Source organism: Pseudorca crassidens, chromosome 16 (assembly GCF_039906515.1).
Source record: "Pseudorca crassidens isolate mPseCra1 chromosome 16, mPseCra1.hap1, whole genome shotgun sequence".
Taxonomy (NCBI): domain Eukaryota; kingdom Metazoa; phylum Chordata; class Mammalia; order Artiodactyla; family Delphinidae; genus Pseudorca; species Pseudorca crassidens.
The window spans coordinates 80,405,022-80,429,086 of NC_090311.1; the positions used below are offsets into that span (position 1 = coordinate 80,405,022).

The 24,065-nt window shown below is 43.1% G+C and overlaps 1 protein-coding gene and 1 long non-coding RNA gene across 6 annotated transcripts in view; both read left to right on the forward strand.

Moving 5' to 3' along the window:
* The window catches only part of LOC137209416 (uncharacterized), a 426,966-nt gene that overhangs the window by 136,812 nt on the left and 266,089 nt on the right, over nt 1–24,065 (forward strand). The window lies entirely within an intron of this gene.
* The window catches only part of PCNX2 (pecanex 2), a 274,115-nt gene continuing 264,935 nt past the window's right edge, over nt 14,886–24,065 (forward strand). For all 5 annotated transcript variants that reach the window (XR_010936051.1, XM_067711081.1, XM_067711082.1 and 2 more), the window contains exon 1: nt 14,886–15,294. Coding sequence is in view for 4 of the 5 variants with exons in the window: in XM_067711081.1 (XP_067567182.1) it covers nt 15,142–15,294 (153 nt within the window). In the remaining variant the exon portion in view is untranslated. The remainder of the gene's footprint in view (nt 15,295–24,065) is intronic.

Here is a 24,065-nt window from a genome sequence, read left to right on the forward strand (position 1 = left end):
CCAGGGACAGCCCACCTCACCTGCGCCCACTCCGCCCCCAGGGCCCGCCCACCGCACCCGGCCCGCCCCGCCCCCAGGGCCTCAGGCAGCCCTCGAGGCTCGCGCTATGCGGCTTTGGGTGTGCCGCGCCCTTGTGTCCCGGGAGGCGGAGTCAGCCCAGGGCTGCGAGAGGTTTCGGGGAAATTGAAATTAAGCCCAAGGTCAGGCTCGGAGACTACTATTCTCCACTCTTCTCTGGAAGACGGTGGCAGCGGGTGAAGAGGATCTGGTGTCTTAGGCGGGACGGAGAGTGGGCTGAGCGTCGCGGTGCGCCCCGGGACAGGTCCAGAACAGATGGAGAGCGGCTGCGGACCGCTCACTCGGCGGCGTGCAGCCCAGGACTGAGGGGTGACGGAGCACCGGCCAGTGAGCCGCGGGTCGGCGGGGAGCTCATCCTTGGTGACAGATAATCCCGCGTTTGTCTTTACTGTCTGCTCAAAAGGGAAAGGACCTGTGAACCCATAGGTTCGGGTGTAGAAGGCACTGGCAACCACTGAGTGCTCGAGCCCCTGGCGTTACATATTCCCTAGGGAAGGCGAATAAAGCAAGAGAATCTGTTCACAGAAAGTTAAGTCCTCGCCGATGTGCTGACTCTTCGTTTACCGGGTGTACGTCAACATCCTGGGAAGCAGGGCCTCCACCCTCCTCCATTTGCTCTGGGTAGCGATCGATCGCCTTCTGACAGTGTCAGAAAGTGAAGCTTTTATGCTTGGAGGCTAGGACAGTTCCAGGTCTAGGGATAGGAAGGAACTTTGGGATTTTCTTGTATGAACATGTTTTCTTCTCTGTAATTTTTGCATTCATTAATTTAGAAAAACCTTCATCTTTGAGGGTTTACTGGTGATGAGGTCAGTGGAAGGGAGTACCATAATTAGTTCTGAAACAGACTGCACTGTGAGATGTAGCCAGCCTCTCTTCCTCTGCGGCCGAAAGCAGCAGTGCACAGCCCAGTGTCACAGGGCCTTTCCCTCTCCACCCTGTTATCCCTCCATGCTACCCCTATTTACAGTTCCTGCTACAATCACGACAGGCCACGATATCCACACACCCGTGGATCTCTTCTCTATATTGATGGAGATGTTGGACAAAACCTTCCAGGTGTGAATACATCTAATTTAATTGATATTTATTTAGCACTTACTCTAGCCTAGTCTCTAGGTGTAAGAGACTAGGCTAAGGATTGGAGGTTACAAAGCCCCAGATCTAGAGAGTAAGAGAGAATAAGTAAGTGCCAGGACAAAAGAATAAGCCAAGTGTCCTGGGCTCAAGGCAAAGGAACGATCCATTATGCCTGGGTTCTCTGGGGGATGCTTTGCTGAGTGTCATTTGAGCTGCGTATGACTAGGATTAATAGAAAAAAAGAAGAAGGGAATTCCAGGCAGTGTGAGCAAAGGCATGTGAGTACAAATAAACAGTGGGCTCAGTGAACTGCTAGAGGTCGAGAGTTTCCTGTGGCAGGAGGTGAGGCTACAAAGGTAGAAGAGAGTGCAACTGTAAAAATCCTAAAGAAATGAGAGTGTCCTGTAGGAGGCCAGCGTTTCCTTAAGTGTGGGTCCTTTACTACCAGAGAACAGAGACACTATTTCACTTTTATAAAGATAGGACATATAATAACATTGAATTGCATGATAAGAAAGTCATTGCCTTTGCAGTTTTCTTTCAGTCTTTCAAATTGTACCATTTATTGGCTGTGTGACCTTGAACAAGTTACTTCTCTGTGGCTCAGTTTTCTCATCTGTAAAATGGGAATTATATGAAATAGTACCTACCTCATAGGCTGGCTGGGAAGACTAAATAAATTAATAGATGGAAAGGCTTGCGAAGGTGCTTCGCACGTAGTAAGTTCTCAATAAATATTAGCTCTTATTGTGGTATATATATACAATGGGATATTAGCCACAAAAAAGAATGCAATAATACCATATGCAGCAACATGGATGGACCTAGGAAACATCATATTACGTGAAGCAAGCCAGAGAGAGAAAGACAAATACCACATGATATCACTTGTAAGTGGAATCTTAAAAAAAAAAAGAGATACAAATGAATTAATATATAAAACAGAAATAGACACATAGACATAGAAGACAAACTTGTGGTTGCCTGGGGTGGTGGTAGGGAGGAGGGATAGACTGGGAGCTTGGGATTGGTATATACACATTGCTATATGTGAAGTAGATAACCAGCAGGGACCTACTGTGTAGCACAGAGAACTGTACTCAGTATTTTGTGATTGCCTGTAAGAGAGTCTGAAAGGGAATGTATACATATATATATATATATGAAAACATATATATATATAGCTCACTTGGCTGCACACCTGAAACTAACACATCATTGTAAATCATACTTCAGTTTAAAAAAAAAAGCTGCCAGGATGAGCTGGTCACCCTGTGTGTAATGATCTAACAGTATCTCCACATCAGGGTGTCAGTGACAGGCCATTAAGGCAGTAAACTAGGTGTTATTTATCAGGGTATCTTTGGTGCAGATGCTGTGCATTTAACTTTTTAAGCCCCCCTCAGATCATTTGGGGAATGAGGCTGGGAATGGATAATTACACTGAGAAACAAATATTAGCTCTTATTATTAATACCCTTTCCAATGAAGAGAGCAAGCAGTTCCTCGGATCAGCCCCTTTAGCAAACCTAGTTTCTAATTATTTTGTTTTTCTAGTATTTACATGTATGGTTGGCCACAGATAGCCCCAGGTTGCAAGTTTTGTTACCACATGAGTTTTGGGGCCACCTTACGAGATGAGTTTTGGTTTTCAGAGCTTTTTGGGTTCTAGAATTGTGGATAAGGGTTTGTGGGAAATGTTCAAGATAACCCCACCTAGGTTTCTAGCTTAAGCAATTAGGTGGATGGTAATGATGTTAAATGACCCAGGGAATAGTTTAGGGAGAAGGCTTTTTTTTTGGTCATGTTGTATTTGGGATGATTTGGGGACAACTAGTTATAGAGTAGGAATGTCAGAGAATCAGGAGATCAGAAAGGAGAGCATTTATGGTGGGAACGGAGTTTTGGAAGTAATTCTCTAAGCCAATGTCAAACACTTGACATGAACTATTCGGGCCACATAGAGAGCAGGGGGACCCAGTGTGTGCTTCTGTGTTAGAAGCCCTGTCCACACCTGGCAGACATCTACCCTGGCAGACTCTTCCTGCCCTTCACGGACTCTCTGCTGCCTTCCAGGACCTCAAGCCTCTCAAGTTCCAGAGGGATCCGTCCTCAGGGCCTTCTAAATTAGCTAAACTTGACCCCTTGCTTGACTCACACACCTGATACAAAGAGGGGTACCAAGTGGTTATCACTCTCCACACCACGATTCAGAGACTCATCCTGTGGACCCCCCTTGAACCTCCAGCAGTACGATCCCCTGAGACCTTTTCCCCATTTGGGACCTCTGAGCAGGAAACTGTCCTGGCAGGGAGTCTGTCTGTGCTTGATCCTTCCTAAAATTCATCATTTGTTACTTTCACATCTGTTTTTTTTAACCGTCTGAATCTTACAGCTGGGGAAGTAGCATAGGTGTCCTGTGCTACTCAGAGGTGAGCGCTGTAGCCACGCCCACTCTGTCTGGCCCTGCTCATTCCACCAGGAAGATCGTCACAAAAGAAGAACAGAGTGTGAAGACAGAACTGGAGTGACAAATACATTTAAATAGAAGTTGATAAAAATAAGAACCAAGGGGGAAGACTTTGAAGAATCAGACAAAGAGGGTAACAGGTTGGTGTTAGTGAAAACAGAGGGAATGGCCATATGGATTTGCTCTCTTCAAAGAAAAAAGTTGTGGGGACTTCCCTGGTGACGCAGTGGTTAAGAATCCGCCTGCCAATGTAGGGAACACCGGTTCGAGCCCTGGTCTGGGGAGATCCCATACGCCACGGAGCAACTAAGCCCGTGTGCTACAACTACTGAGCCTGCATGCCACAACTAATGAAGCCCAAGCACCTAGAGCCCGTGCTCCCCAACAAGAGAAGCCACTGCAATGAGAAGCCCACGCACCGCAACGAAGAGTAGCCCCCGCTCCCCGCAACTAGAGAAAGCCCGCGTGCAGCAATGAAGACCCAATGCAGCCAAAAATAAATAAATAAAAATAAAGTTTTTTAAAAAATCAGCTTTAGTTGTGCGCAGGGAGACAATTTATAGTGAAAAAAATAAAGAGTAAGAAAGTGGAGATGGGGAAAATTAATCTAGAGCTGCCCTTGCCATCCAGGATCTTAGAGAGTCAAGATTAACAAATAGGACGAAATAGCAATGTGAGAGGGACATACTGCTTGGACTGTGTGGAACAGTAGAGCAGTTGAAAGGCAGTGGGGACCTGTGAGAAAGAGGGTGACGTACAAAGTGACCAACTGTCCCAGGTTCCCGACACAGGCCACTCAGGGCTAAAATCCCAGGATGGTCACCCTCACGGTGAGATGGTGTAACAGAGGAGAGAGAACTTTCAGGGTTGGTGGGGTAAACAAGTGGATGGTAAAGACAGGATCGTAAGAGGATGAAGAAGAAAGCATAAGGAAGAAAGGACAAGGATTTTGGTGTTCACAGGCTATTGTCATGACTCAACGACAGGAAAGAATATTTTCTGGAGAAAAGCTGAGAAAGGAAGCTGGATTAGAAAGGACTTAAAAAATGAGCGGGGTGTCTGGACATGAGGAGAGATGAGAAACCCTGGAGGGGTGAGAGAGAGGGGTGAGGAAAAATATTCCCTCAAGAGCTATGTGTAAATTCTTTAAGACATGGAACAATCTTCCGGCTAAAAAGATGGTTCTCGAATTTTTAGTTACTTTTATCAGACCTTCATACTTCTAGGTGTAAAACAGTATATTAGGAAGATTAACAGTTCAATGGAATTGCTCAAACTTTTTAAGACAAAAAGCATTTTGATTGTTGCCCTGGAACTTTGGAAATGCCAGCCATCATGAATTATTTACCTTGGATTATATTTGGGAAATCGAGTGTGTGTGTGTGTGTGTGTGTGTGTGTGTGTGTGTGTGTGTGGTGTTTCACCAATGTGGTATAATTTGGTATAACCGCAAGAGTCTGCAGACAGCCCTGGGTTCCAATCTTGACTTTGTCATTACTTGTTACATGACTTTAAATGTTTTTCCACTGTCTCTGCAAAATGGTAGAACAGTATCTGCCCCATGGTATTGTTCTGAAGATTCATTGAGCTAGTATATTAAAGCATAGCACTGAATTAATGCTAATAAATGTTAGCTTGTGTTATTTTAATATTCATTACTATTCATAGAGGAGCCATTCGAATGGAAAATTCAACAGAAAGCATGTTTATCCTTTTTTTTTGGCTTCCATTTGGTATATTTTCCCATCCAAGATCAACTTCACCTGCCAGAAAAATTCTAAAATTTTCACAGGGTGTTCAGAATTAAAAGTTGGGATGGTAATTTCCAAGGGTCTTGGGCATATGACATCATAAAACATAATGCTTTTTTTTTTTTTTTGGCGGTACGCGGGCCTCTCACTGTTGTGGCCTCTCCCATTGCGGAGCACAGGCTCCAGAGGCGCGGGCTCAGTGGCCATGGCCCATGGGCCTGGCCGCTCCGCGGCATGTGGGATCCTCCCGGACCAGGGCACGAACCCGCATCCCCTGCATCAGCAGGCGGACTCTCAACCACTGCACCACCAGGGAAGCCCAACTTGATATTCATTCATCATGGACCATGCCACAAGAAAGCCAAGTAATAATAGAGATAGTTTGCAAAGGTAATAGAACAGAATATATACAAAAACTAGGTTCATCTTTTTTTTTGTTTTTTGAATGTCAGGCAGTAATCTAGGTACTTGGGATATTAAGGTGAACAAAACAAAGAAAGTTCTCTTTTATCATGGAACTTGTATTTTAAAGGCAGTAGGTGGGAAATAGAATAAATATGCAAATTACATTGCATATTAGAATTTGATAAATACTGTGTAAAAATAAAAAGGAAAGCAAGAAAATATGCATCAGGAATGGGGGCGAAGGTGGAGTGAACTGGGGCATTTTGTGGTGGTCAACAGAGTAGACAGGATGGCCTCGTTGAGAAGGAGAGATTTGAGCAAAGACTTGAAGGAGAGAAAGGATTGGACAAGCAATTATCTGGAGAAAGATTAAGTGAGCAAATACCACAAAGGAGGTCACAATGTACTTTGACTTTCCCGTTGTTAGGGTAAGGCCCAGCTCATTACCTCAATGTTGTAGCTGCGGAGTTATAAGTGGGTGCGGTGAGCAAAAGGCAGCATGGAGTACTTTTTGTTGCTGTTGTTTTGTTTTTTACTTAGACTACTTTATTTTTTATTGAAGTACAGTTGATTTACAATGTTGTGTTAATTTCTACTGTACAGCAAAGTGATTCAGTTATATATATTCTTTTTCGTTATGGTTTATCACAGGATATTGCACATGGTTCCCTGTGCTATAATCCGGTTCTCTGGCTTCCTTTTCATGAGTTTAAAGATGTGGGGTTAAATGAATAATAATAATGATGACAATGATGATGATGATTCATCAATTATAATAAGTTAACACTTATTGGCATGTTCTCTAAGTGCTGAAGCTTTGAATTCAGTCTGTGTGTCCGGTTGCTGTTTATTCCCAAAGTTTCAGCTGGCTTTCAGCTTTGGACAGAGTCATCATGATTTTTAGAATTTCTGTAACTTTAATCACTGGACAGGACTGGCCCCTTGCCTGTCCACGCTTAAAGTTACAGATTCCAGTCAGGGCTACTCAGATGCACAATGAACTACTTCACTGAATAATATAACAATGTAAAAACCTGAGTGGTTTCAGAAAGCCAAGGTCTTTTTAAAACTCTTTACGATACCCCTTCTAAAGGAAAGCTACAAAGCTCATGACCTTGGACCTGAGATAGGAAGGTTGCCATTCCGCTCTGAGTTGCCATTTTTGTACATTCTGTCCTATCAGAATTAGCTTTCTTTTATTTGTAATTTACTAGACTCTTCAAATATAATGACTAATTCTTCATAAACTGCTAGAAATGTTAAACAGAGGACAAAGATGATTAAAAAAAAAAGAGCAACTCATCCTCCTAAGATTGTAGTGAATAAACCATAGGCTAATGGGTTTATACTTGCTATGTTTCATTTTTATTTAGTGCCATCAGCTTGCTAGTTACATTACAAAACGTACAGTAAGTTCATGTTCTTGATCAGAATGTCTAATTCTTGGACTCATGGCTCACAGACTCATGGGTCTGTTTTTGTGAGCTGACTTTTCTACTCTGAACAAATTTACTCTGTTGTGCTCTTTTATGGTATTCATTCTATGGAAATGATGGTTTCCTGCACATCAGATCTATCTTGGGGGTCTAACCTTCCTAAAATAGACTGAGACACATAACAAATTTACACCACTGACCTTTTTAGAGACCTTGAGCTTTGGTTTCAACAGCCCAATTTTTAAATCTACATATAAAATTAGAGGAATATTAACATACTCACTTAAGAATACGAGGAGTACCATGAGAATTAATGACAACAAAATTAAACAGCTCTTTTGAAATTCTTAGAAGAAAAACACTAAATAAATCCAAGAATTTTTTTTCTTAACTACTGCTTTCAGCATATGCTAATTCAGCACTGATCTACATGGTTCAAGGTTCTTTGATGAAGTAATCTCTTTCTCTAAGTCTTTTTAAATCTCTGCTGAAATTTCTTCAGAAATCTTAAATCAACCCAGCTGACCTTTTCTTCCTTTAAACATAAAGGTGGAACATACCAGTTATAAGCACCCTGCTTCCATCCATTCCTGCTGCCACGATTTCTCCTGCATCAGTGTTAGTTTTAATTTCTGCAAGAATTTCCAGGGCCCAAAGCCACAGCATCTGCGTCATCATGTGAACTTCCTGATTTTCTGGGTGTTTTTGTTACCTTTTAGGTTGGTTTTATTAACCTGAAGGAGCTGATGAATGTGAAGTACTTTGAAAACTGAAATGTGTCCTGTAACTGTCAAGTATTGTTTTGTGGTTGCTACGCACAGGATTATTTGAAGTCTTCCTAATCTTTTCTCAAGTCACTTGATAGAGTTGAGGGTTCAGTGAGGGAAATCCTCCAGGGAGTATCTATTTCAGGGAGGATTTTCTTTTCTAATAATGCTCTTGGGCAAACTGGTTTTCTATAATAACAGTAAGAATACCACTAAAAAAACAACAACAACAAATGCAGCCTCTCAAAGATTAGAAATTTAACATCTTAAAAAAATATTAACAATTATGGTATATTCAACAGGTAGAATCTGAGCCCCAGCTTCCACTTATACTGGATGTTGATTTTCCTTAATATTAGGTTTGGTACTGGACACCTTAGTTTTCCTTCTTTGATGGATTCTAAGTCTGCTTTTTCAAGTGAAACTATATTCTTTTAGCAGTTTATTATTCCCTTGACTAGTTGTCGCCATCTTTTAATATTTTCCATGTTTAGAATCCATCTAGAAAGAAGCTAGAAAATCTGCTATGTGTGTGTGTTCTAATTATTTTTGCAGCCATATTTTAAAAAATATTTTCTTACTGTGACTGAGACTGACATCTTTTCAGACATTTGAGTCATTTGAATTAACTTTTCTGTGAACTGTCTGTTCTTTCCCTTTGTCCATTTTTGGTTGGTCTTGTCTTATTTCTTGTTGATTTTCAGGAGGTCTGTGTGTATTAAATGACTTGTCTATATGACTTAAATATGAGGTGCACATATTTTTACTGGTGTGTCTAGATTTTTTCTCTTTGTGTGATTTTTTTTTTTTTTGCTGTTGTTGAACACTTTATTTTTATTTATTTATTTAACTGAAGTATAGTTGATTTACAATGTTGTGTTCATTTCTGTTGTACAGAAAAGTGATTCAGTTATACATATACATGCAATTTTTTAATATTCTTTTCCATTATGGTTTATCTGTGATTTTTTTTTTTAATGAAGATGTTTCCTTTTCTTTTTCTTTTCACTTCTATGTAGTTGAATCTTTTCCTTTATGGATTCCAGGTCATAGTAGAAAAGATTCCCTTAATTCTTAAAAATGATTTTCCATAAGTTTTTGTTTAGTGTTCCCCCCCAACCCCCCTCCATCCTTCTAGCTCACTGACATTTCTGTCTACTTGTGCCCTAGGAACACAATATTATAGTATTGGTTAGGGCTAATCTTCCTCACTAATATTCGTTTCCAGAATTTTCCTGGCAATTCTTCTTATTTATCTCTACGGGACACAAACTAACATCATATGTGTAAGCAGCTCCCAGATCCAGAAACAGAGCACCAGTAGAAACCCGGGAACTCCTTGCTCTTCCTTCCAGGACTGTCCTGACATCATAAATTAGGTTTCCCTCTCTTCAAATTTTATAGAAATGGAATCATATTGTATGCACTCTTCTGAGTTTATGGTGCTCAATAAGCTTGTATTCGTTAAGATTCATCCCTGTTGTGGCGTGTATTTTTAGTTTGTTCTTTTGGGTTTCCTAAATTGGGATTATGTTAGGTGTTGCAAACTAATTCACCAAGGCTTTGTAACATTGACTCTTCCAGGCACACAACTTTCTGTGCCCTTCCATTTGTTTAGTATTTTCGTTTGCTTGTGTCCTTTGATAGCTCTTTAAGGTTTTCGTCATGTGGATATCTTCTCTAATACTTTGACCAGTGTTCCCAGACCACATGAAATAAGGATTTTGATAATGGACATCCTAAATTTACCTCCTTTAATGGGTACCCTTTCGGTGATGAATCATCTTTGTATTCCTGGAAGGAATCTCCCTTTGGTTTTTATGTGTTGCTGCATTCACTTTGCTAATACTTAATTTGGATTTTTGCATGAATATTCATACTCATGATTGGGTATAGTTATGACGTTTTATTTGATTTTTGGAATGTATGTTATGTTATCTTCATGTAAAGGATTTGGAAATGCCTTTCTTCTTTTTCAGTGTTCTGAAACAGTTTAAATTACACTGGAATTATAAAAGTTTATGTACAAATCTGCTTTGCAAGAGTTTGGCTCTAGTGCTTCTTGAGTGTGTACCATTTTTATAATATTCTCTATTTCTTCCATAAGGTCATTGTTTGCTTTAGATGTTCTCTCTTCTGGGGTGAGATTTGGTAATTTAACTTTTCTAGATAATTACCCATTTCACCTAGGTTCCCACATTTATTTACCTACTCTGTAGCAAAGTATTCCCTTATGATTATTTAAATTTCTTTCTTTTCTATTGTTTTCTCCTTTTCATCTCTTTTTGCCTATGTATGCTTTCTACCTTTGCTTCTGTTCAGATGAGCTACTGATTTATCTATTTTATTGCCCTTCCCCTAACAAAACTTTTGTGGTTTTGTATTTATTTATTAGTTCTATTGTTTTTCTTTTTCCTAATGATTCATCTCTGCATTTATACTCATTACTATTTTCCATCTGCTTTCCTTGGGTTTGTAGTTGTTATTCTTTTCCTTGAGCTCAATGCTTAATTTATTTTCATTGTTTCTTGTGTTAACTAGGGTAGGCTAAGCCGCAGTAGCAAATGGATCCCCCATTTTAGTAACAACGCAATCGAAATTAATTTATTTCTATTGCAATTTATTTCCAAGTAAGAAGCAGGCATTTAGGCTGGTGAATCAGCTACGCCATGCTGAGGCCATTCAGGGCCCTGGTGTTCTGCTTTGAAATCATTCAATTATTTTTTGCTAAATGCAACCGGGAACAGTCAATGTGCACACACATTCTTTCTTTTTTTCTTTCCCGAGTTTTTTCTCCAGAGTCATAGGCTCAGTAGCTGTCGGTAGGTCATCTGAGTCCCTGAAGAGGACACTTTTACCAGATAATTTAATGCTGCATAACTTGGGTCTCCATCTTTCCAGCCTGCAAGATGTTCCCTTGCTCCTCACTTGCTCCACAGCCACTAAGCCAATGACAACTATTTTAGGTTTTATTACATTTGTACACTATTTCAAGGTAATAATTTCTGTATCAGGGTAGGTTGTGCTGCAGTAACAAGTAAACTCCCAAAATTTAGTCCCTTCACAGAATAAAAATGTATATCTTGCTTATTAAAAGAATAACTGGACAGGAATTCTTGCTTTATGCAGTTGTGTTTACAAGCAGATATAAGAATAGAGGGGTTATAAACAAAAATGTATTTGTACTTTTTTTATATGTACTTGCGTAGTTACCTTTACGGGTGCTTGTTATTGCTCTGTGTGGATTGGAGTTATTGTCTAGTATCGTTTAAGTTCAGCCTAAAGACGCCCTTTTATCTTTTCATAGGGTTCTGTAGGGTGAGTCACTGAGCTTGGGATGGAGGAGGGGTGAGAATAGCCCCTGTTAAAATGTCACAGACCCTACTGTCTTACCTAAGTTCAATAGTTCCTCTTGGATGGATGATTTGCAGTTCAATCTATGGCTTTGGTTAATTTTTAGGGTTCTGAAATGATTGTTCTTAGTTGCTCTGCCTGTATTTTCATTGCTTTTGTGGGAGAGTGAGTTCACCAAGGTCCTGCTCTGATTGGAGATGTCAGTTGCCCTAGGATCTATCTTAATGTTCATTTTTTTTTTTGTCATTTTGGGGGTAGGGGCATGATGCACCCTTTTAATGTTTAGGTAAAGTCCTCTTTTATTTCTGAAAAGTTTTAAAATTAGATTTTAGAATATACTTTGGGTCCTATTTCTATTCTGTTCTTCAGGGACACTCATTTGTATATAAGGTAAAAAAATTGTTTTAGATAAATAAAGGCCACAGTGGCCTTCAGAAGACATGCATAAACTAATCAGGTGAAAGAAGAAGTGTCCTTTCGGAGGCAAGCTTTCCAGAGTATTGAATTCCTCCTCGTTTAAAGTCTTTTCTTGCTTTGCTGTGTCAGCCACGGGCTCAATTTTACTGCTTCGGATGCAGCGCTCTGGTGCCACCTAGTGCTACAAATGAGTAAAGGCCACTCTGCTTTTTTCCTTCACTTTTTTCAACAATAACAACAATAATAATAACTGGTGTTTTCTACTTCAAACTTGACTGTTTGAGTTATAATATGCAGTTAAAAGAACCAAAAATGTGTTTTACATTATATGCTTACTCTTAGGCAGAATGAGGCATATTTGGGAAAATCTCAAATGATCTTGGAGTGAAGGGTTAGCATTCTATTCATTAGGAATTTTTCCTAAATGCAGTCTTCTTGTCCTTATTTCCATCTTCTTTATGCCTACTGACTGAGGATGAGCCTATCTTTCCTCTGCTCTCTCCAAATTCTTTATGGATGCTCCATGAAAGCCCTGCATCATTATAAATAATCTCTGCTTCACCTCCGACTCCTACACGAAGGACCTACCCTACGCCTGCACTCCTCTGTACTCCTTCTCCACGTGTGTCCTCCACGTCCTGACGTTATCCTCTCTACTGTATAATTCTACCTCCATTAGAAATACCTTACTTTAGGACTTCCCTGGTGGCGCAGTGGTTAAGAATCCACCTGCCAATGCAGGAGACACGGGTTCGAGCCCTGGTCCAGGAAGATCCCACATGCCGTAGAGCAACTAAGCCCATTCACCACAACTACTGAGCCTGCACTCTAGAGCCTGTGAGCCACAACTACTGAGCCCACACACCACAACTACTGAAGCCCATGTGCCTGGAGCCTGTGCTCCACAGCAAGAGAAGCCACCGCATATGAGAAGCCCGCGCACTGCAACGAAGAGAAGCCCCGGCTCATCGCAACTAGAGAGAGCCCACACGCAGCAACAAAGACCCAACGCAGCCAAAAATAAATAAATTAATTAAAAAAAAAGAAATACCTTACTTTATATTTCTGACCTCTTTAAAAAAAAGCTTTACAGGTTTATGACTTTCAAGGTAATATAAAAAGTTTCAATAATAAAACATAATCCATCCAAAAGAAGCCAAGAAAGAGATGAAGAAAGAGGCAGCCCCTCCTGATTGGTAGGTGGCAGGTTTAAGAAGCAAGAGAACTTACATACGAGGCTTGTCTTGGGTGGCCGCAAGACAGGTAGATCTCCACGCCTGCCCGCCAGAAACTTAAAGAGTTTATATAGAGGCCTTAATGGGGTTCAGTCAGGTATACAGTCCGTATGGTCTCAACCACACATTACTCTCTCAAGGCTGCATCCTTGAAGTGGCTCCTAGCATAGGGATGGTGGGCAGGACGTACCTTCCAGCAGTATGCCTTCCATATGGGCATCTCCAGGAGGAGACATATATTCAATTCCATTGTAGCATACAGCACATTTAATTGCAAGTCTTTGTTGATTTGCCTGTCTCCCCTAGTAGTCTGTGAACTCCTTCATGGTAGGGACTATATATTTTTTATATTCGCTTTCTCTCCTTCAACAAAATGCCCGGCACACAGAAGGTGCTCAATAAATATTCCGATGAATCAGGCATGAATAAAGGATGAATAATCAGAATGAATAAAGGCACTCCTTCAGTGCAAGAATGGACCTATTTCTTCTGGACCCAAGCACATGAGAGTAATCCTTTAATGTGGGTCTTTTCTGTGGAGTTGATCGATCGATCGATTGATTCATTAAACATGTATAGAGTGCCTGGTAGGTTGCAAGCGATGAGTCCATATAAAACAAGCATCCTCTGTACCTTTGAGAAAATGATTCTTTCAGTACAGAAAGCAGTGTTATTATATTTTGGTTAGTCATTCCTACAGATGAATGCTGAGTGATTAAAGAGCGGTTAAAGCTGAAGGCTTACACACCAGTGTGACATTGGACTTCCACGTCCCAGACCTGCTCCTCAGGATGGCCCTCCCCTTGTTTCATTTCCGCATAAGGAGGCGTATGCCTTTACTGGGCCTGCCTAAGGTGGCCAAGAGCAAAAGCTGCTGCAGACCAGAGCGTGGCCGGGGCATATACAGGTGCACATATCAGGTGAGGTAAGCATGATGCAGAAAAGACATGTTTGGGGATCAGAGCGTCTTTCTCATCCTCCTTCTTCCCCAAAGGCCCTAACTCACACAAGCCTAATGCTGCTCACACGTAAGGAAGTCGTGTTCCCTTTTATCTCCACGCGTCCCAAAGCCTGCTCGCTGCAACGTGAAGCTCATTTACTTTAGGTTATCAGTGACTAATAATGAGAGCTTCCTCTCCTCATTCTAAGAAAGCAAGTTCCTCTTTATTTCTTCCCTGTCGAAAACCTGCTTTCAGAAGAGAATCTGAAATTTCTCTACTATAAAAGCTTAAACATTATTAGTTCAGTGATACCTTCTAGTGGGTCTTCCTATCTAAACAGTATACCCGATTGATGCCTGGGATTATGTTCTCGGAAATATATAAAAAGGCAGGTAGCCTAACTGAAGCTCCTGAAATTATTCCCCAAAGGTGGTTATTTTCGTTATCTGCCAGGGTGGACAACAGCAAGGGAGGAGGAGAAAAGGTCAGGGAGGAAAAGAGATCAGGGTCAAGGGTGCAGGTAGAGCTTAGCTAGTAGAACGTCTGGGGTGAGTGGTCAGTTAAGGAGAATGAAGCTGGGCAGGCAGTGCTCAGGGCAAGAAATTACATTGAGGAATGTGTGACAGGAGCTGGAGTTACATAACTATTTTGGTGCAGGCTGCAAAAAAAGGAAAAGGCAAAGGACCATGTCCTGGTTTGTCTCTTCTGCACGAGAACATCTTTGATTTTTAAGCTTTCCACGCTCCCTTATAGGAAGATGAGGTGAAGAGGTAGAGGGGAGCTGCCAGAGGTAAGAGAAGAGGCTGGAGGGCCTCAGAAATTCTTCTCACCCTCGCGCCCCCGTCGCCGCCCTCCCCAAAGGAAGGCCGACGGAGTGACTCTAGGCGGGCCCTGGGAGGAGCCTCTGGAGCATCCTCCCAGCAGCCGCCTCTGAGCACCTTGGGAAAATCCTTCCTCCCTCGGACATGGCGCCCACCTGCCCGGCGGCAGCAGCCGGCTCCGGCGCCGCGGTTCGCGGGTGCGGGCAGAAGAGCAGTTGGAACTTCGGTCGTGGGGCGGAAGGAGCTGGAGGGGGCGGCGGCGGCGACGGTGGCGGCGGCGGCGTCCGTGACGCCGCGCGAGGGCCCGCGTGTTAAAGCTGAGAGCGTCCGGGCGGTGGACGGCTGGCAGCGGGCCGCGCGGCGCGCGCCGGCCCCGGGGCGCAGGCATGGCGTCCCGGGTGCTGCTGCTGCTTCGGCAGGGCGTGTGGGCCGCGCTCACCGGAGGCTGGTACCACGACCCGGACCAGAGCAAGTTCACTAACAGCTGCCACCTCTACCTGTGGCTGTTCTTGCTGCTGCTGCCCCTGGCCCTGCACCTGGTGAGTGGCGGCGTTCAAGCCCTGGGGAAACCTCCGAGTCGGCCTCGGGATGGAAAGGATTGGCAGTGATTCCCTAAGAGGCGGTATGGGGAAGGTCTTCAGGAATTTGGGACAGAGAAAGTAAAGGGAAAGGAGAAGGGGCTCTCCGGCAGGAAAAAGAAGTAGGAAGGACTTTGGGGGCTCTGGGACTCATTAAGAATTGATGCCAGCTGTTCCGATGAGTCAGACTCTGCGTGTTGCTGTGGAAGGTTGAACCTGTTTTGTCTGTGAACAGTCCCAGGCCTCTCAGCTGGGTACCTTGTGGTAATGTTTGGTAGAAGCTGCTGTGCATGATAGCCAAAAGGCAAAAATGAAATGTTAAAAGCAAACCTGTTTCCGTTGTTGATCTTTTACCCTCTTTCCTCCTTTCTTTTCTTTCTTTTTTTTTTTTTTTTTGCGGTGCACGGGCCTCTCACTGTCGTGGCCCCTCCCGCTGCGGAGCACAGGCTCCGGACGCGGAGGCTCAGCGGCCATGGCTCACGGACCCAACCGCTCCGCGGCATGTGGGATCTTCCCGGACCGGGGCACGAACCCGCGTCCCCTACATCGGCAGGCGGACTCTCAACCACTTCGCCACCAGGGAAGCCCCCCCCCTTTCCTCCTTTCTTGTTTTGCTTTGGGAAGGCAGGTTCTATGATTAGTTGCTCAATTTGCAATTTCCACATCACTGTGTAAAGAAATCTGTAGAAAAATGTAATGATGGATAAATCTAATGTAATTTACTTGACCCTTTAGGGAGGTTACACAGTTGAGTGCTTGCTGAGTAACTACACAGATGACCTTCTTAGGTAAACAAACCTTATTGAAACAATGTTTAACCTTATTTGAAAAGCTCTACAAGCAGGGTGTTCCATGTCATATTGAATGTTAAGAATCTAATTTTGATATGTCTACTGAAGGTCTTTATTCCTAAAACATCATTTGATCATGTTCTCCACGGCAAAAATCTTCAGTGAGTTTGCATAGCTGACAGAGTCCCAGTCTGACATTAGAAGTTGTCTGTGATTTGGCTTCGTTCATTGTTTTTCTGGTGGTTTAGTCACAGGATCAGAATTCTGGCTCTGAAGTCAGGCTGCCTACGTGAAATTTTGGGTTCACCTCTTACCAGTTCTCTGACCTTGGGCAAGTTACTTTTACCTTATCTGATTTTTTAAATTTTCTTACCTGTGAAATGAGAAAAACACTAGGACCAGCTGTGAAGTGTTGTTTTAGGGATTAAATAAGCACCTAAAGCTATCCATCTTTCTGGCTTGACCTGGGATTGGACTCAGACCTGGTGTAAATTTCCGTTTTGCTACTTATGAGCTGTTTGACCTGATAGTTGACCTATCTAAATCTTCGTTTTGTCATCCTTAAAATAGATGTGATAATGACCGTTTCATGGGAAAAATAAGTAAATTCCATGTAAAAAGCACTTCATACAGCGGCTAATCCATGGAGACCCTTTAATAAATGGTTTCTTTTTAATAAATGTAAGTTTCCTCTTCTGTGACCTTGTTCATCCTGTTTCCTTAGCCTATAGGGCCCAGTTGTTTTCTCTTTGTCTAGAGGGGCAGCGCAGCAGAGAGAGGAGGAACACAAGCTTGGGTTCAGTCCTGGTTCTTCTGCTTACTGGTTGTGTGAGCTCAAGCAAGGTTGAGATTTCTGGCGTGTAAAGCAGGGCTAAGAGTACCTGCCTTATAGGGTGCCTAGGAGGATTGAATGAATGAATGAATAGAGAACTGAATGAATTGATGAACCGTTGATTGAATGAATGCATGAAAGTACTTCTCAGTACTGACTTTATTTTTTCCCCATCATTCACTTGCCCAAATCGAAAGCCCGCTGGAAAGGCCATCTCTGTCTAGGCTTCCCTGATCCCACTTATCTAGAATTAATCTCTCTTCTCTCTTGCCCTGACACCATTCTGTATTTCATGGCAGTACTGTGGCACATTTTGAATTCTGTACTTCGTTGTTGGAACATGTATTTACCTCTGCTCCTGGGTCGTGAGCTTTCTTGAGTTTTTGAGGACATGGTTTTTGATTTTGTTGATTCATCTTGGTCTTCCTTGTCGTACCTAGCAAAGTGCCCTGTATTTGCCTCGCAATGATCTCACACATAATAACCTGGTAGAAATAAAATCAACCTGCCTCTCTTTCTCTTCCAACCAGCATTAGGTTGTCTACCTCACAACATACTTTGAGTATTTCCCGATAATGATCTAATCCCACTCCTTAGCAACAACCTGAGTAACATTTAATGTATATCCCTGCAGATGTTTTTTTATGAGTACGGGCTCATTTTTACATAACTCCTTTTAAGATCGGATGTAGGCGTATGCTCGGAACCCTTAATTTCTGCCTAATTATGATTCACTGAGTCGCTTGATTTCTACTTTATATTTGTAAATAGGAAATTGTCCTTAGTTAAGGTCCTCTTTAATGATATTTCAAAATAATTTTTGGCTAAATCTCAAGAGTTTAGAAAGCAAAAAGCTGACACCTTAAATACTTTAATTCTTACATCAAACCAGTTATACTAAAATTTCTATATTTTTATGCCAGTGTGCTTTTAACGATTACAGAGTCATTTTATGTGAATGCATTTATTACACGGCTGCTTTTTAATATATAGCCTATCTTATTGGAAAAAATGCAGGTAGTCCTTTTCTTGCTCTGGTCTTCCGGTCTCTGAAAATAACTTTAGAAATAAAAGACCCTTCTTCCCCAAGGCAGGGTTCTGTTCTCTGGGTTTTGATGCCTAAATATATTTTTCTGCACTTCAGTGCTGCCTGTGATTTTTAACATCTTTCTCAGTTTGTTCCACTTATGAGAACTTGGTCCAAAAAGATCCCTGGCTGCTTGCTGAAGCTCTGTTATTTAAGGGGCCCTGAACTTTTCTGGGTTTTGCACAATTCGATTAAACATGTTTAGTCAAGACAGTTCCACTGCAGGGAGAATCCACCCTTTTACTTAATGGGGACCTTGAAATGTAAATTAAAATTTTATTATTAATTACTGAGGCAAACTGACCTCTAAGCCCCAGCATTTACTCAGGTCTGTTTGGAAAATAAGTTATTTATTAGCATTTATAAGCTATGTGTTTTTGAGAAATGCTCAAAAGTACGTACCTAAAAACATTAGGTCTATTTAGATAATTTGGAAAGAGTTTTACTTTGTTTTATTATCAGCCTACTTAAAAAAAATTTTATTTATTTACTTGGTTGCACTGGGTCTTAGTTGCAGCAGGCAGGCTGCTTAGTTGTGGCAGGCGGGCTCCTTAGTTGTGGCTCACTGGCTTCATAGTTGTGGCATGTGAACTCTTAGTTGCAGCATGCATGTGGGATCTAGTTCCCGGACCAGGGATCGAACCTGGGCCCCCTGCATTGGGAGCGCAGAGTCTTAACCACTGTGCCACCAGGGGGGAAGTCCTATATCAGCCTACTTTTAATTTGGACCAACTGAAAGATGCGTTTGTCATTAGAGATGTTTAACCTTTCATTTATTACACATGTTCATGTACTTATTATTTTGAGATAACCAACAGAGATTCATGTAGAGCTTTAGGACAGGCATGATTCTGACCCTTAAGAAGTTCTGACAGCACCAGGCTAGTGTCAAAAGATGTCCCTGCTCTACTACCTATCAATTGTGTGATCTTGTGCAAGTCTCTTCACTTCTCCGGGCCTCAGTTTTCTCATCTGCAAAATGGGGATAGCGAGTTTCGCTTTATAGATTTAAGCAACTGAGATCCAGAGGGAGTGGGTTACTTGCTCAAGGCCATCTAAGTAAGAGTAGTGATATTCAGAATTTTAGCTGAGATCCTGTCGTCTCCAAGTCTGTGGCTTTGTCAGAGCACTGCGCTGCTGACCTGCTGTGCACGAGGGCATCTGAACTCCCTGAAACAGTGACCCCTCATCAAGGGAAGTTCTGATCATACTGGTGGTAGTAAGGTCAATCTGAGTAGTGGAAAAAATGAGGTGGAGCCTTCACATTCAAGGCCCCGTGTGGGGCAACGTTATCTATGATTTTCACACAGAAAACCTGTCCTTTATTTTACGGCTGTAGCTTTTTGCTTCCTCTGATTTTCTTGTCTGTTAGCCAGACTTGCTGTGTTTCCAGTTCTGCTTCTTAATTTAGCCTTGGAGACTCTTTTGATAAGAACCACATCCTTTCTAATTGCTATAATTATAATAAAATGGGATTATCTGTCATGGGGCCGCGTAGCACCAGATAGATACACGGTGGGTGCTCTGCACGCACTAGCTGTCATTGTCACACCTAGTCGGTGACTTTGTCACGGTCTGTGGCCACTCACCATTTGGGTACCTAACTATTTTTTTTTTGGTCTTGTATGTCTTTGGCCACCCCTTTTTTCACTCCTGCTTCTAACATAGAAGATGAGTTTATGTGAATTATGGAAAGGTGGTCTGTCCAAAAAGACACCCTTTCCTGGCTCAGGACCTGGGGACTAGAGTTCAGCCACCATTTGACCCTGTCAGCTGGAGGCCCGTGTGCAGGATGCAACCTGCACAACCTGACACAGCGGGCCTGGCTGGTCCGTTTGATTGTTGTTGCTTTGTTGGACTGCTTGGTACATTGCTGGTCCCCAAAGCGTATCTCTCACCCTGGTCAATCCTAGCATTCATATTCAGCTTCTTCCTAAGACAGGCTTTTTCTGCTGGTGAATCACGTGGTCTGTACTTTGTCTCCTTTGATTCCTAGAAGCTTATTGTCTGGTCCTTCTACTTGTGGGGACCTTAGTTATTCTCACATTGAGATGCACGATGCTCCCCACTTTCCCATAATCCACTTGAATGTCTGAATTTCCTTCCTCCTTCCCTCATCTGTCTGACACAGAGTGGGTTCGCAGTGCAAGGGCTGCAGCTTAGGGATGCTTGAAGGCATTCTTCCCCGGGCCGTGGGCTTCCAGACTCGGGCTGAATGCCATCCCATGCGGTTGTCTTAAATTTTTCCTGCTGCAGTTGGTTGTTTGGACTGTGTGTACGAAGGGCTTGGCTCCGTGGGGACTTTGCTTTCCTGGCGGAGGCACTTGTACCAGGGATGTCCCCCTCCCTAGGGCATCCTAGGGCAGTCGTCTTCAGTCTTCTCAATATGGCCTTTCTTGAGTGATGTCGCCACCTTCCTGCAAAATTCCTTCTGCCTCTCCTCATCTTCTGCCATTTAGACACATGGTTGTCTGCCAGCCAGTTGTGTTTTGTGTCTGTGACAAAAGAACGGGTACCTGCCTTGTTCGAGGATGTCGGCCTCCCCAGCACTCTCCAAAAAGAGGACCCTGTCCCCCTTTCCTTTCCGTTCTAGTATTGCAAGTTCATGACTCATTTTCTGGTGGTTAAATTTATGTCTCTGACCTCACTGGCTCTTCCCTTAATTTCTCCCAGTGAGTGACTAGTTTTATTTTGATGCGGCTGTCCTTAGATATACTGTTATTTTTCCAATCGTAATGTCTAATGCTTTATTTAATAGGCTTGGTGTGATTTATGTATTTACTTAAATTTTTTTAAAAAACGGAAATATAGTTGTTTCATGTTTTGGCTGTTGTGAACAGTGCTGCTGTGAACATAGGGGTGCCTGTGTCTTTTTGAATTATAGTTTTGTCTGGGTATATTCCCAGGAGTGGGATTGCTGGATGGTGGGATTTATTTTATATGGAAGGTGATACTTATCAGGTGATTATTGTTTTCTGATTTTAAGCATTTGGTCTCTCAGATGATTCCTTTTACGAGCCACCCAACTTTATTCCCATTTTATCTACTCTAAATCTCTTTTCTACGTCCCATGAAAGTAAAAACTGGACTAGCTCTTAATGGTATTCAGATTTTTTTCCTTTTCTTCTGATGGACTTTCCCCTTTAACATCATCATCATTATTATTACTACAGGTAATAATAACAGCCAACACTCACTGAGCACAGATAGACTGGCACTGTTAAAAGAGCTTGGCATAGGGGCTTCCCTGGTGGCGCAGTGGTTGAGAGTCCACCTGCCGATGCAGGGGACACGGGTTCGTGCCCCGGTCCGGGAAGATCCCACATGCCGCGGAGCGGCTGGGCCCGTGAGCCATGGCTGCTGAGCCTGTGCGTCCGGAGCCTGTGCTTCACAACAGGAGAGGCCACAACAGTGAGAGGCCTGCGTACCGCAAAAAAAAAAAAGAAAAAAAAGAGCTTATCATGAACTAAAACATATCTTCCTCACAGTAACCCAGAGAGGCACTGTCATTATTCCCATTTTACAGTTGATGAAACTGGCGTGGAGAGGTTGGGTAAGAAGCTGCAGGATCCATGGCTAGTCGTGACCTAACCAGAATTAGAGGCCAGGCAGTTGGAGCTGGTACCCCTTGGCCATTCCATATTGAATACAGGTAATTTCACAACAGGACCATCTATTTTTTGCACATGGGCTTGAGGAGATCCAGAAACTGAACAGGTGCAAAGAAGTATGTAGGAAAAGTTAACTTTCCTCTCACACTTGTCTCTAGTACCTCATTCAAGAGGCAACCACCACACACAGTCTCTTGTGTGTTCTTCCAGTGACATTTTATACACATGTGAATGGAAGTGTGATGTGGGGCTGCTAGGTTTAATCCCAAAGCAGCCTTCTTTGTCATCCACTGTCCCATTCAATTTGCTCTGTAGAGGAGTTCTTTCTCTACTCTTAGATAAAAAGGTGCAAGCCCCAGGACTTCAGGTCACAGGTAATACAAAGTCTTCTAAGTTGCTTTAAGTAACAAAGCACAGACTTGCTGGGGATTTCAGAATGTCTGTTTCCATATGGTGATCCAAGCAGGAAGGGGTATGAGGATGGCAAGGTCTTTTTTCACTCTTTTCCCTCACACACTGGCTAATGTTCTGATGCCTTTGGCATAGAAGAACAGGAAGGTGCTCTGTTGACAGGCACGGTGGTAAGCTGGCTCCCGGCCCTTGAAGCGTGGCTCACGGTCCCAGCTGACTCACTCTGGCGAGGTCCTTCCACGTGTCCTGCAGAGACCCAGTTCTCTTTTCCAGGGCTCTCCCGCCCACAGTTTCTTGGAGGAGGGCTGCTGCCTCTTTATCCCGCCTGGTTGCTTATTCTTTTCATAGTTCCTTGGCATGTGGTGGTCCACCCCAGCTTTCCTCTGCTCCAGCGAACTCCTGGGTCCATGCAAACACTCACATATCCTGTGCCCGAACAGACTCTGGGAGAGCAGGTCAACCCCAACATAGCAACTTCTCCTTCAACCCTCCATCCGAGCAGCTAGCCAGCCAGTCTCTTATCTTTTAGCTCTTCTGGGAAGAACCAGACATCAGACTCCCTGCCCAAATTGTCGGGGACCCATAGTAAGTCTTTGAGTGGCCCCACTGACGCCTTCCTCTCGACTATGGGGGAGAGAGACACAGGGCTCACTGAACGCCATGGTCCCCTCCAACAGTTTTCACAGGTCCTCTCATTCTGGACTCTATTACATCCTCGCTTTTGGTGAGGGATTTTAGGGTCATCGCACTCATTGTCATAACCCGTGTAGAAGTTTCTGGATGTGGTTTGTCCCGGAAGTCGCACTGAAATCTAATATCTATCCCACATGGGCTCTTTGGTCAAAACTTTCGGTTGACTATTTTGTTGTATACGTATGCAACCACGTATCTGTACGTATCCTTGTTTTTTTCCACTTTACCTTTTCTACCTTTTCTTGGAGAGCATTACATAAAGGTTTTCTTCATTATTTATTTATTTTTTTTAAAAAATTATTTATTTATTTATTTATTTTTGGCTGTGTTGGGTCTTCGTTTCTGTGCGAGGGCTTTCTCTAGTTGCGGCGAGCGGGGGCCCCTCTTCATCGCGGTGCGCCGGCCTCTCTTGTTGCGGAGCACAGGCTCCAGACGCGCAGGCTCAGTCGTTGTGGCGCACGGGCCTAGTTGCTCCGCGGCATGTGGAATCTTCCCAGACCAGGGCTCGAACCCGTGTCCCCTGCATCGGCAGGCAGATGCTCAACCACTGCGCCACCAGGGAAGCCCCTTCTTCGTTATTTTTAAGGTCAGCATGGTATTCCACTGTGTGAGTAAAGGGTGATTTATTTGACCCGTCCCCTTGAAGAATATTTACGTTTTTCAGATGATTTTAAACCTAATGCTAATATTTGGCTATTTGAATTGTTTCATTCAGTATTTGAACACTTATATATCAGTCAGGATATGCTGATTTGTGCTGATATAACAAATAGCCTCAAAATCTCCTTGGTTTCACCAAGTTTATTTTTTTTGTATTCATATTATGTGTCCAACATGGTTAGAGGGGAAGGGGAGCATGGTTAGCAGGGGATCCTGCTCCTCACAGGCATGTAGGTATCTAGGCTGATAGGACCCCCAGTTTGGGTAGTTAGGGGCTCTGCTCCCCACCATCCTCACCCCATTACCCTGACCATTGCCAGTCACCACGGTGGATGGAGAGAGAGGGTGAAGAGCATGGACTAGCTCTTGAAGCTCCCACCTGGAAACGGCAGATACCTCTTGCACTCAGACATCTTTGTTAGGCCAAGTTGCGTGGTCACATCTACCCAAGGGGAGGGGGAAGTACAGTCCTACTGTGTGTCCAGGGAAGAACTGGACCTATTCGTTGGACAACACTTATGTCTACAACAACAGACTGAGTGCCAGGTGTTTGGCTGGATGTTGGGAAAACAACAGGCAAAAGATAGATTGGTATCTCTCCTTATTAAGTTAACAGGTAAAGGTAAACAGGCGTGAATAACACAATG